The sequence below is a fragment of the Rhodnius prolixus genome, unplaced genomic scaffold, assembly GCF_049639745.1.
Source record: "Rhodnius prolixus isolate KJV_2025 unplaced genomic scaffold, Rpr scaffold_1, whole genome shotgun sequence".
In the NCBI taxonomy this organism is placed as follows: domain Eukaryota; kingdom Metazoa; phylum Arthropoda; class Insecta; order Hemiptera; family Reduviidae; genus Rhodnius; species Rhodnius prolixus.
Window position 1 is genome coordinate 60,715,399 of NW_027411581.1, and position 13,690 is coordinate 60,729,088.

The window sequence follows — 13,690 nt, forward strand, 5'->3', positions numbered from 1 at the left end:
TTATTAACAATGCACAATTGTCTGACTTGCTTTAAAGTGGTTCTTCCTTAATTCGAAACATGGTCGAACTTGGATCTTTTGCGATGGAAAATGTAAGAGGTTTGTTTCAGAATTAACCATTTCAGACCTTATTAAGTAAACAGAAATTTTGAAGTATCATGTTGTAGACGACATAATCGACCGATTATCACAAAATAAATAAGCTACCACAAAACTGTGTACCTACAAAGATACATAATATTAATCAAAACTTCTAATCTAAACGGTCTGTGCAGTATTTATATTTTCTTATTTTTTTTTTTCTACTTGTTTAGATATTTTACTTTTCTAACACTAATCAAAATAATTTTTTTTTTCTTTAGGAACTCGAAAACGGAATAATTGTTCAACCAACAGTGGCGTTGTATTTTGGTGTAGAGAATGTTACAAGATTTACCCAGGAATTGATAATCTAAGAAAACATCAAAGATATCACTGTCCAAAAATGTCTTGGCTTGATTCGCACAAATGAATGAATGAATGCAGTATTTTTAATTAATTAATTTTATTTTTTCTAACATTACAGCAAACTGTAATTTTTTTGTTGTTTTTTAGCTGTCTGTAACATGAACTTGTATTCTATTAAAAACACTAACTTCTGAAAAAAGGCGTTAAAAACACTGTTTAAATAGTGGCTTTTTTTTCTCATGAATGCCAACGCAAAAAAAAGTGTTAAAAAAGAAGTAGAAGATATATCTGGTTGCACTAGTCAATTTTTTCTAAATGAGTTCAATGACATTCAATATTTAAGATTTTCAAAGTGTATAATAATTTTTTTTTTTAGAAATCATGTGTGTGTGTTTATATCAGGGTGCCTGCATGTATGCATCTGAGAATGCAATTGTACAAAACCGAAAATTCTGCAAGCTCAAACCTTGAAAGTCCGTTTTGATTTCTATCAAGGGAACCGAAAGGATGTTATTGGGCAAATATCACTTTTTTTAGACAAATGTTCTTTCCATTTTCTCTTGAATAATGGTTCCCATGGTTATCTTTAAACTTTGAATACTTACAAAAGAAAAAAGCTTTCTACAAAGCCTTAAGGGGGCGGATGCCATGCCAGTTTCTTATTCGGTTGTTTTAAATAATGACCAAGGAAGGATTTTAGTTTAATTAATTTTAAATGAAATTTGTGTGATGGTACTTTTCTTTGAGACAGTTCATTTCTTAAAGTCCACAATTAGAAAATACTCTTTATTTCTTCCTTCATTTTGTCTTTCATCAGAAGCTTCTCTAGAGTTGTAGAACTAACTAAACTGTATTCTTACCAACTAAAGGGAGTTCTCTAAAGTTTGTGACAAATTGTTGCCATTTTACTGGTGGTTTTCAATCTAAATTAATAAATAGGTAGCAATACTATTTATTATTTTCCAATTAGTGTTTTGAGTATTGTGCTGTGAGTAAATAATGCGAGTTTTTATAGTATTTTTTTAATTTCTCTTATTTCATTTAAGAAATAAATTTTGGTTTCCTTATTTACGTCACTCAATCAGAAATCCAGAAAAGAACCCAGGGAAGCGGGTCTTGTACCCCAAGGGAATAGAGAGTATAGAGGCTTATGGTATTCACTCCTTGATTGTAACGACCTCTGGCAGTTCTAGTATAAAAACCTTGCCTTTTCCCATGGTCCAGAGGTTTTCGCCAATAAGTATTTAGGATTGTTTTCTATGTACAATCTGACAAGAGTTTTAGAGACATTCCTCTCCTCATGTCACATTCTCCTAAGGGTCTGAATCCATGTACACTGGAATACACCCTGTACAGATAAGGGGAGAAGCTAAGAGAGTAGCTACTAGTCAGGATTTACTTCCACCTCCATATTTTCACTTTTTCTATTATTAAATTGTAATAGTTCATTAAATTTACCCCAAAAATGTAAAAATAAAGTCGTTTCTTACCTCCCAATTTCAAAATAACAATGTAAATATTTCGAATCTAGTCCTTGATATTCATTTTTTTAAATACAAAACTAGTATTGATAGAATAAAATTTTTATATTAAAGATAATGTATTTAAATGTAATTGTTCCAAACTTCTGAAACTTTCATTCCAAATTTGAATTAACAAAACTACCTTTAATATGTGCGAATTGTTCTATTTGACATTTGAATGGACTTTTTCTTTCTTTCGCTCTCTTAATTAACTTTGTTAATTATTATTCATAAAATGATTAATTTTATATTGATATTAATATTTAGAAGTAATTGGTGAAAATTGTGATCGATAATTTCGCTAGAAAATAACGTTATAATAAGATTCACAAAACAAAACAAAAATAATGTTTTGGAAATTGTCATTTACCCTTTCACCCTACTTTGCCTGTGGAAATTTTCACGTGTATTTCACTGCATTATAATAGAAATTAATATTCAGCCCTTTTTTTTAATCCCTTTGAAAGTATTAAATTACGCGCTAAACAAAAACAAAATATGAATGTAAGGTTATTTATATTAAAGTGGCTACTTCAACAATTTTTTTTAAATTATTATTATTATTGTAAACATTATATTTTATACCGTTTCAAGAGGCTGATTTGCCGTTCTTGTGGTAAAGCGAACATCCAAAAATTTACAGCCAATTGTGTAATTTAAATTCAAAATTTTGCATTGTTAATACTACTTGGATTATTTCATTAACTTTATAATATTAATCATATATAAAGTGAAGGCTCTGAGGGCATATATTGCTTACTGCATACTGCACTTTTTTAAATGTAATCTTTAAATTAATTAACAATTTTTAAATTTAAGAAATACCTCATACTAGTCTAATGATTTGTCTGAATTAAAAAATAGTAATTATTATTTTATTGTTTTCTTTTTTGGCCCTCAGTTTTATCGAACAATATAAAAAAATAGGTAAGTTTGCTCTGTTCTTCTTATTTGTTCTATTCAATTTTTTTTTTAAGTTTTATATTAGTTCAAAATATCATTTTCATAATTCCTCTGTAAATTATGAAAGATTTAAAAAAAAAAAAAAATTACACATTTAATTTAAATAGTTGCGGCTAAAAGTAGAAAAAGCAATTTAATGTAGAGTTTTGTCTAGTTAGTTAGAAATAAAATAAAATACAAATAATATAATAATTTATGGAATAAACCACAGTGCAATGAAAAAGGCTCTGGGTGCCAATGACACAGCTGTTGTCAAATTAAAAAAAAAAAACTATTAATTTCCTCAAAATAAAATGCCAACCTCATGTAAAGAAATTATTTGTTTGATTGGAAAAATGAACAACTATGATGTAAATTAATTTTAAAAAGTTATTAATTGCAATATTATTAATTATTTGTTACAGGCTTTGGAATTTATTTGAAGAGGCATATTTGCAATTCTTGCGGCAAAGCTTACATGCACAAATTGACATTAGCCAGACATCAACGATACGAATGCCATAAAGAAGCCCAGTTTCAGTGTCCTTATTGTCCAAAAAGGACGAAAAGAAAAGAAAATCTCAAAAGACATATGGCCGTAAGACATTTCGACATTAGAACTGGTGAATTTTTACGTTTTGATTGATTTTTACTCGATTACAAAGAAGAAAATCGTGCAATAAAAATAGAATAGAAACATGATAATGTTTTGTGAGCAAGGATTATCTCAATGGTCAACGCAATGGATGATGCCCGTTTCGAAACCAGCTACCGACCCTTGAGATTTTTTTTTTTTTCTTATGTGCCGAAAAACAAAGTTTATCATTCGAAAAAACATTGTCCGAAGGCCAGTAGTGCAATCAATAAAAAAGGCTCATGGTGCCAATGACGCAGATGTTGACACGCTTCAAGTAAAAAAAAAATTCTATGATTTTTGTATATTACATTTTATATTGCCGTCGTTGGTCATAATGTTAAAATACCAACAAAAGGATATTTAAATTTGCAAATGAAGCCTTTATATTATGCGCATGCTTTTCTTCCAACAAATCTGGATATTTTCAAAATTATGAACGTTTAAATACTTGAATCATTTTTTTTTTTTAAAAAACATCCATCAATGCTACCTTTACAAAGAAAAAAGATAATATCATCTGCATTATTAGAATTCAAATTGTCTTTGTGAAGAATATATGGCTGGGTTTAATTGCCTTAAATGTTATTTATTGATTGAAAAAATATATATATTTAAATTTGTACAAAAATTTATCTTGGTCTTCATAACGATTTCTTCAACATTTTGTGAACCTTATCTTTGAGAAACAGAGATGGATGTTATTAAAGGTGGTCATACTTGTAAATATTTGTGATTGTTTATAATATCTATTGTAAACATTTTGAAATAATGCATATTAATCAATAAAGTTAAAGTGTCCTTATTACTATATATTGCTCAGGTATCAGCAAGAATAGTTAGTTAAAAAAGTGGAGATTTCCATACATTAACAAAATAATTCCGAGAATAAAACAAACTAAAAATGTACATGCTTTATGCATATTATTCTTGCATTATTAATGATTCGAATTGCCATTTGTTTTGGTTATTATTATTAGAGAAACTCCTTTTACAAAATTACCGAAAGTCTTGTTGTCCTTCTTGCTCATATTTAACCGTCCTATCTTCAATGAAGGAAGGAGTTTGATTGGGCCTAATAACCTTTTTTACTCTTAACTAAATTTTCATTCTCCGAAACATTTATATGAATAATGTTTAATTTTTAAAAAAAAATTGCATCATGAAATATCTCACATAAAAGAATCAAATATTATGTAATCAGCTAAGTATAGAGTAATACATCTTTTGTCTGCAAAAAATATTGTAAAGAACATTTCAAATAATAACCGAAATTGGATGATTTTGCAACCATTCATTAAAATGTTTTATGCTATTTCGTTTTGTAAGTGTATACCACTTAAATTAATTCGTTTATACGTATATTACTAAGTAGTAGTATACTTTTGGAAAGTTCCAAGGGCTACGGACTTTCTGTTAGACCAACTTCGGCTTAAGCGGCGAACCCCATACGGAGAACTTGGGTACCGGAGAAGGTCTCTAGGAGGGAGCTTGTCGATATAGTCTAGCTTTGGAATCATATTCGTACGAAAATGCCTGTGGGGCAATTGAATAATAGTATTATACCAAAAGCACACTTTCAACTGAATAGTTGGGTGTATTGTATGAACCTGCCCTGGCGAGGTTCTTGAACCAGTTAGTGAATGAATGAATGTAGTTTTATTGCTATAAAGGAACATACACCTGTTAGCATGGAGTTGACATTCTCTATTACAATTAAAATAATAACTTTTGCAAAATAAAAATAATTTAACAATATACTTACAAAATAGTAAGGTACGTGATAGCAAAATAAATTAAAATTTAGCTCTCAAAATTTCGCATTTTGCACAAAAAAGGAAAGTAAACAAAACAAAGCTCCTAATTATTAGAAACAGAGTTCCTCAACTTTACAAAACAATAATTATTAATATTGAAAATGCTTTTGTTTTTTTATTTTAATTCTGCTGACAATCCGCAGATCTCTAATATCTAAAAATAGACATTGTTTATTTTTTCAACAGTATCGAAAGTTAAGATATTAACCAGATTTGATGTGCTCTCATGAGATACAATATGCTGTTTCAGAAACTTAGATCGAATGCTGGAATAAATAGGGCATTCCAATTAGAGGTGTTCAACAGAATTCAATATTAAATGCTTGCACAATTTGAAAACCTCTTCCTTATTTAAGTAATATAGTACACCATTTATCAATAGCCTAACTACCTTATTGTTTGCTATTCTTAATTGGCTAATAACCCTTAATTTATTAATATTAACAATTAACGTGAAGTAGTATTGAGGTTCCAAGTCAGCAAAGTCACAAATACTTCTGTAAATTGAGGAATAACCAGAATTCAGAGCTCTATCAATATCTAGAGTCAGGAGATTATTTTTCATCTTCCGTAACAGTCCACTCTTATTCTCAATAACCATATTAGCATTCTCTGAATTCATCACCAAGGGATCCCCTAGTTGAATGGCTATATTCCTGACTTGTGATACCCAATTATAATCAATATTATTGCTGGGGCATTGATCCAGTTGGCACAATCGTACAAAGCATTGTCTTGGGAGACTCTCAAGTGGGAGTTGGAGCAATTTAATCCACAAATTTATTACCCTACCGAAAACTAGGACTGACAAAGATTTTCTACCGGACTCTAGTCGTACTATATAATTAGGGGTAAATTTTGGCCATAAGAATAATTTTTTTAAAAATTTCGTCTGGACCACTTCCAAGGGTTCAAAGTACCTCAAACTCCAGACTTCAGAACCGTAAAGAAGTGTAGAAACAACCATGAAGTCGAACAAGGTCATTCTCGAATCCCAAGAATCACTTTTCCCTCTACTAAGAATTTCCCTTACCTTAGCACTTGCGATCACTGAACGCCGTGTGAAGTGTTCCGAAGCTCGTTATTTTTATGGAACTATTGGATTACTTGAAATGGCTTAAAAGCCTCATAAGAACTAGGAATACAAAAATTATTATTATCATCTTAATGCTTGGAAATAATAGTACTAACATCGAAGTACCATTCTAAGGGTGATTTTGTTTTCTTGATCAACTTAAACTGCTTGTAGTATTCATAACTATAAAGCACTATAAAACTATTGAATGACCAAAGAGAAAAAAACCTTAAATTGTAGAAGTTAAGATGAATCTTTAAATGTGGAAATGTTAACTAGGCAAACCAGTTATCAACAGGTAAGTGCATATTTCAGAATTGTTGCGCTCTGTTTTTTTTTTTTTTTTTTGCATTTATATTTTTGTTATTTGACAACTTTTATAACTAATTGATCTTATATTTTCACAGAGTTCCTTGCCTGTCTGCGCTACACATGTCGTGACTGTGGTCGTACCTATGGCCAGAAAGGAACATTAAGGCGACATCGACAATACGAATGTGGAAAGGAACCACAATTCTGTTGCCCATATTGTAAATATAGATCGCATAGAAAAGAGAATATGAAGGCACATGTGGCAATGAAACATTTAAAACAGGAACTTCCACGAGTGATATAACATTTTGGTTCTATTTTTTAAATCATATATTTATTTATTTATTTATTTATTTATTTATTTTGATAAAGTAATTTATTTTTTTGTATTGTACTGCTTGCCAAGCAGGTGACGGAGGTGTTTTTAGAGAGAGAGGAACAAAAACATGCTCCTCCAAAATTAATTTATTCTTAGATTTACGGAAATAATTGTCATGTTTTTTAAAATTGTCTGTGTTCAAAATTATTCTGAGTGGTTTTTTTTAAAATAATTTTTTCTTTTTACAAAATTCCATGTTGAGTTTTAACTTAAACGTTGTATTTTTCTTTGTAATATTTCTGTGATCCCTAATTTTTAACTTACAAGTTTGATGTAAATTCAATAAGTTTATAAAGAATATATTAGAAGCTTAAATTAGAAAAGCCCTGACAACCAAAGAACTTTTTGAAAACATATTCGGAAGCCCAGTTGAAAATATTAATATTTCTACTGGTTTCTACTTATAGAAATTGTAATATATGTTTTTTTTGTAAAAACAAACAGGAAAAACTATCCAAAAATCAACGTTTCCCTTATTTCAATTTGTTCATTTCTTTTTGTTAGGTCAATACTAACTGAAGTCCAAAATTTGTTGAATATAGTTTGGAACATTATGTCATGTCAAACTATTTAGAGGTATAAATTTAGAAATTTTATTGGTTTTTATAACATTGGTACAGTCGTTGAAGGGTGTTTTTCATGTAAAAATAATAAATCTGAAGAGTTTATAACATAGTTCCGCTTCTATAAAAATGATCCTTTATTGTGTATTAGAACATTTTATTTTAGGGCTACCAAACTATTGGCTAAATCTCGAGCAGATATTTACATTTTAACCAATAATTTCTTTTAATTTTGAAGCTTTACTGTTGAGAATTTAATGTGGCTCTATGGCATCCATTGATGAAACCATTTAATCATGAATGTTAATGTTGGGAACGAAGTTAATGTGGGTATGATTTTTCGAAAAAAAATTCACTTTAATGGTGCATGTTTCCTAACTGAAGTTTCAACCATTGACTTGTAATAAATACGCTACTATTCTGTGTATAAAATATATCTCGAAACTAATTGTTACATCATGTTACAGGTTGTGGTTTTAACTCACAGAGTGAAGTGTTCAGATGTCCTAAATGTCCTAGAGGGTATCGTTGGAAAGGAGCTTTGTACAGGCATCGTAGATATGAATGCGGTGTAGAAGCACAATTTGCGTGTGAATTGTGTCCATATAGAACTAAACAAAAATGCAATTTAATGAGACATGTGGCCGCAAGGCATTACAATGTTATTACCGTGGAGCCTGCAATAAATAATCGAACCATTTCATCTTGATTTAATCAAGTTTTATAATCATTAATACACTAATTAAATAAGAAAATTATTAAAGCTTTATAATGAGTGATGATTATTGAAACATTTGTAACCTGCAAATTTTTTTTAAAAATTTTGTTAGCTTACCTATTGACATGGTGAAAATGAGTTTACAATTCACAAATAAAGTAGGGTTTTTGGATTGTAATAATTCGTAATTAGAAAAAAAAAATCTTCTTCACATATTACCTTCATTATTTTCTATTGCCTGGTCCTTATCAATTGAGTGAACGCGAATTATGTTAACTAAAATTGTTTATGTTGAACATGATTCCAGAAACTACTTAATCAATAGCGCAAATTAAATCAATATGTGAATGAAGATTATGAAGTAATATTGAAATAGAATATGGTGCCTTAGTAATTAATTTCCATCGATTCGAATATTTTGACCACAAGCTCTGCAATTAATTGAAATTAGTATGATCTTAATTTACTTAAAAATGTGATTCACTCTGATCTTCAACCCTGATACAAGGCTAGGATCAGTATACTTATTTCTAAAAGAATGATTGATACATTATGGAGGTGAGTTACTTAAGAACATATATAATAAGTATAACTGAAATTATTATTATTTTATTTTGTTTGATTAAGTTCATTGAAATTTTAAGCACCTTGAGCGATTGATTGGTCCTGCAACAAATAAGATTAGTAATTGATGCAATAACATGTAACATGTGAGCAGTTACCACACTCACCTCACGTACCTCTCAAAACTTCTACTGATTCTTAATTTAGTAAAGTACAAATGTGATCTCAAAATTTTCTAATATTCTAGTCATTATATAGTTCCTCACGGCAATATTTTGATACTTTGTTAAATTTTGAATGATTTATTCAGCTCTTCATAAATATTTTGTTATTCAAGATAGTTTGTTTATTGTGGCACAACGGCTTAGCCAGTAAACTTTATGTGATTCAATTCTGATAGTATTTTAATCATTTGTAACTAACAAAAAGAGCTTCCGAAATTTTTCTTTTTATTCGGCTGAAGGTTGAATTTCTTTTAATAATTAAAAAATATTATCTTTAATTCACTTTTGTTTGGAAGAAGTAAATGTCACCAAGTTTAAACTAAATAAATAAAGTGAAGTGTTTCTAAAAAATAATAATAGATACCTAAACAAAATAGTTAAATTTTCAATTGATTCTCAGGTATTTTGGTGATATTATTTTAGATTGCGTAGGAGGAGGTTCTTTCAATAATGTCTTGAGATTGGCAATTATACCTGTATTAGTTATTTATAATAAAATGTTACCATAAAATGTTAGCTTCCTTCCTATTATTTTACCTATTTTTAAATTAGATTCTTACAGCAGAACTTAAGAATACTAGTACGGTTGGTCAAGTAATTTGAAATCTAGATGTAATATTTAAACTCGCTAACTAATGTAATAAATATAATCGCTTTTTTGTTTTTAATTATTTTTATTAACTAAAACTAGTATTTCTTTTCTTTTACAGAGGAAATGTTTTCATGTCCTAGTTGTCCCAGGAAATATTTAAGAAAAGATAGTCTAATGCGACATCGGAAATATGAATGCCTAAAGGAACCTCAATTTGTTTGTAACAAATGTCCTTATAAATCAAAACAGAAAGGAAATTTAAAAAGGCATATGATTTCGCATTTTGATTTTAGTTATGAGTAGTTATAACATAGTTATTATACATAGCTAAAATATTTTTATTTTATTTTATTTTTTTTTTTAACTGCTAAACATGTTAATATTTCATTATTCATAGAAAAGCGAAACAAAGAGTTGATAAAATAAATATTTTTTGATTACAATGTTTCATTGATATCCTGAATTCTGGGAGTTCCAAAATTGGACTACCAAAAGTAGGTACAGAATCTTGGGGATTCAATGAGTGCTTAAAAGAGGATAGATATTGTAAGGTTAGAAAGAAATAGTTTCAAGATATTTAAGTGTGTCGTTTGGTTGACAACTGTAAGCATGTCATCTGGTTAACAAATGTGTTTGAGTTCATTAATTACTTTCGTTTTAAGGTAATGTTTTTAAGAACACAGATTGAGGTTTTCATAGGCGGTTATTTGGTCCAAGTGTTCTTGTTACTCAACGTTTTTTTTTTATAAGTTTGACTAAGAGCCTGTGACCTCTCTTCTGGTGATTGTCTGGGTGAGAGAACTCAGTCTAGAGATCGGCACTATGATAGCTGCGGGAGCCAATACCCTCAGAGTTGGCGTGCTTCATTAAAAAAAAAAAAAAAAAAATTGCATAAACAATGGAGTGTAGCATCCTTTTATGTTCCAAGGATGGGTCTACTACAATTCGCTTCTTTCCTATTTTCAGCATACAAATACAGTATTTGTTAGGTTAATCATTTTTAATTATATCTTCTTTATCGAAGGCCAAACGCCTACAAGACTCATCTGCTTCTTTAAGAGTCTTGAGTTTACGAAGTCCGTGGTTAGGAAAACTTTGCATGTACCTGGAACTGTCGAAGTGTTCATGAAATGTTATTTCTCTATTTACTGTAAGGTTTCAAATTTAAAATAATAAATATAAAACAAAAAAAAATTAGTATTATTCAATTATTTTCTACTAATTTAAGAAGAGATTATGAATTTAAGTAAATTAAGAAATTTAAAGGTATTAAGGGATTGTATATTAAGCATCCTTTAAATTTCCGAGCGATCTGAAGATCCCTTTTTCTTGCTAACTTAATTTGAAACAATAACAAATCTACTTGTAAACTTTCTTTAAGAAAGCTTCATGGGAAAATGACTCCTTATTTTCAGAAACAATTTCCTATGTGCTTCTATCTGGCAAGGTTTCTAAATTTGGCCTCTAAATTCCACCTTTACTGGAAATTTCTTCCACTATGAGGCATTTTTCAACATGTTTCTAGACTGTTCATGACATCATATTACAAAATTGTATTCGTTGTTAAAAAAAAAAAAAAAAAATGCACGCTTTTCTGAGGAGTCTATTTCAAGAAATGTGTAAGTGGTAATTCAATAATTTGTTTTTTAATAATTATGTATTTTTGTTTTAATTTAGTTTTTATTAAACAACCTTAAAGGTTTCTTATGATTCTTAATTATAATGTAATGGTCATTATTTTTATTTATTTTTGTCTTATATTTTCTGACCTGACAGAGTCTAATTGACTTTTTACAGGTAGAAAACAACGTTTTCTTTGCGAATGTGGCAGGGAATATAGTCAACGAGGCAATCTGAACAGGCATAAAAAATATGAATGCGGTGTACGAGAGAAATTCCATTGCCAGCTGTGCATGTATAAATGTAAACGTAAGGAAAGTTTAAAAATACACGAAGCTAGATGTAAACTCCGACAAATAAATGCAATGTACCGCATATCTGTAAATAATGTTGCACTTAAAAATGAATAATTAAAAAAGAAAATGAGGTTTTTCTTTCTGTTTGTAAAACAAAAAACCTTTTTATTCTTCTATTTTTGTTAATGTTTTTCAGTATTTTCTTTATATCCAGTATTATTTATTTTAAATAAAATTCCTCATATGCAACTATAAATATATGAAGATAATTGTAATAAATTTTTGTCTTTCAGCTATAAAATATATATATATTGTACAAGTATATATATATATATATATATACAATACTTCTGACGTAGATTTAAGTGTTTTCAGCAACAGTTAACTTATCTATTTTCTTATAACAAGAACGAGCCAAATTTTCTCAAACTATGCCTATATACTTTTTCTTTGTATTTTTTTTTTCTTTTTTACTTTGTATAATCGCACTGAGCATTTTAATCCTTAGTTCTGTATCTATTTCAAAAATTATTTATTATTATTAAAAGAATTTTTTACTTAAAATATTTCGAGACAGCTTTAATACAATTTTTAATATCTTGTATATGTATATTTTCATATTTTTCAAATTATTATTTTTTTTTTATTATCAATGACTAATAAAAGTTGTTATTTTTGATAGTATTTATTTGGGAAAATGGATTGTTTAAAATATATACTTAAAGGTATCTTTGTTACAATTGATTCAAGGGAATATTTAAATTCTTAAATTAAATCCTGATATGATTGTTATAGAGAAGAAGAAAAAAAAAGAAAGTTTATTATAGTCATAATAATTGTATGAAGTTTTATAAAAGAAGCAACCATTTAAAGGTATAAACATTCCCATAACATGATCATCAAATGAAGAAAAGGAGATCGATCGCAAGTATTTATTTAGCTATTAATGAAATCAGTCGATTCGTTTAATCATGGATCATTACTTCTGTGGCCTAGACTATCGTCTCTCTATTGGATGAACATTTGGATTTGAAATTACAATTTATGTAATTTTGTCCTGTTAGCAACGTGTTAAAAAGCATTCCAAAGATCTAAGTACCAAAGAAATTTTATCTCTTATTATTAAAAACAGATAATTTCAATATCCAAGTTACTAATATATTTTTTAAACCTAAGTACTTTATACGTAGAAACACATGATTTTAGCAAGGTAATTTTTAAAACAAACTTTTATTCGCTGCTTCATTCAAGAAAAATAAAAGTATTAAAATATACCAATAAGAATCTATCATGATTATTGTGGCGAAACGCCATTTGAATAATAAAAAGTCTGTGAATTGTAGCTTCATGTTAGTTAATGAAGTTTTCTATCAATTTTCTCATTTTCAAAATGAGAAATGCTTACCTCTGGCATGAATTTAGGATTCATATTTTTATTTATCATTACTTCGTTTGAAAATGATTTGCTTTTAAGTGTACCTCAAGATCTAAAAATTTGCAACAAAAAAAATATATAAACTATTTTTTATAAACTACGCTAATCCACTTATATTTCTTTCAGGATTACCTACATCAAAGTTACCAGAACATCGATGCCCCAGCTGTGGACGTTCTTATCAATACAAAATGAGTTTAACACGTCACCAAAAATTTGAATGCGGTAGAGAGCCTCAATTTCAGTGCCCTTGCTGTCCATATAAAGCTAAACATCGTTGTACGCTTAAAACTCATCTAATGTTCAGGCATAGGCCATATTTTTTGTCCTCAGAAATCTGTTCTGAAGATGTAGATAAAAAACCTGTAGACTAATGATGTAATAAAATTTAGATGGGTTGTTAATAAAACATATGATGTACAAGTATCAAATTTGTGTGCGAACTGTGTTGAATTTATGGAGATTATTTATAACAATGAAATAAATTGTTAATTTGTTTAAAAAAAAAAAAAAAAAAAAAAAAAAAAAAGTTCGTAAAATTTTGCCCGT

The 13,690-nt window shown here is 28.7% G+C and overlaps 2 protein-coding genes and 1 long non-coding RNA gene across 3 annotated transcripts; 2 read left to right on the plus strand and 1 right to left on the minus strand.

Annotated features, from left to right (window-relative positions):
* Positions 1 to 3,168: 3,168 nt before the first annotated feature.
* LOC141451113 (longitudinals lacking protein, isoforms A/B/D/L-like) lies at positions 3,169 to 4,820 on the plus strand. Its single transcript, XM_074122222.1, has 2 exons — positions 3,169 to 3,239; positions 3,338 to 4,820. The coding sequence occupies exons 1-2, from the start codon at positions 3,227 to 3,229 to the stop codon at positions 3,556 to 3,558; spliced, it is 234 nt and encodes a 77-aa protein (XP_073978323.1). The 5' UTR covers positions 3,169 to 3,226; the 3' UTR covers positions 3,559 to 4,820.
* Positions 4,821 to 7,894: 3,074 nt separating this feature from the next.
* Positions 7,895 to 10,233, plus strand: LOC141451099 (longitudinals lacking protein, isoforms A/B/D/L-like). The gene is made up of 2 exons (XM_074122180.1): positions 7,895 to 8,022; positions 8,160 to 10,233. The coding sequence occupies exons 1-2, from the start codon at positions 7,989 to 7,991 to the stop codon at positions 8,399 to 8,401; spliced, it is 276 nt and encodes a 91-aa protein (XP_073978281.1). The 5' UTR covers positions 7,895 to 7,988; the 3' UTR covers positions 8,402 to 10,233.
* Positions 10,234 to 10,769: 536 nt separating this feature from the next.
* On the minus strand, positions 10,770 to 13,559 carry LOC141451165 (uncharacterized). The gene is made up of 3 exons (XR_012456566.1): positions 13,278 to 13,559; positions 13,112 to 13,193; positions 10,770 to 10,901 (listed from the first exon to the last, which is right to left on the minus strand). It is a non-coding gene; the product is annotated as an uncharacterized lncRNA (long non-coding RNA).
* Between the last annotated feature and the right edge of the window lie 131 nt (positions 13,560 to 13,690).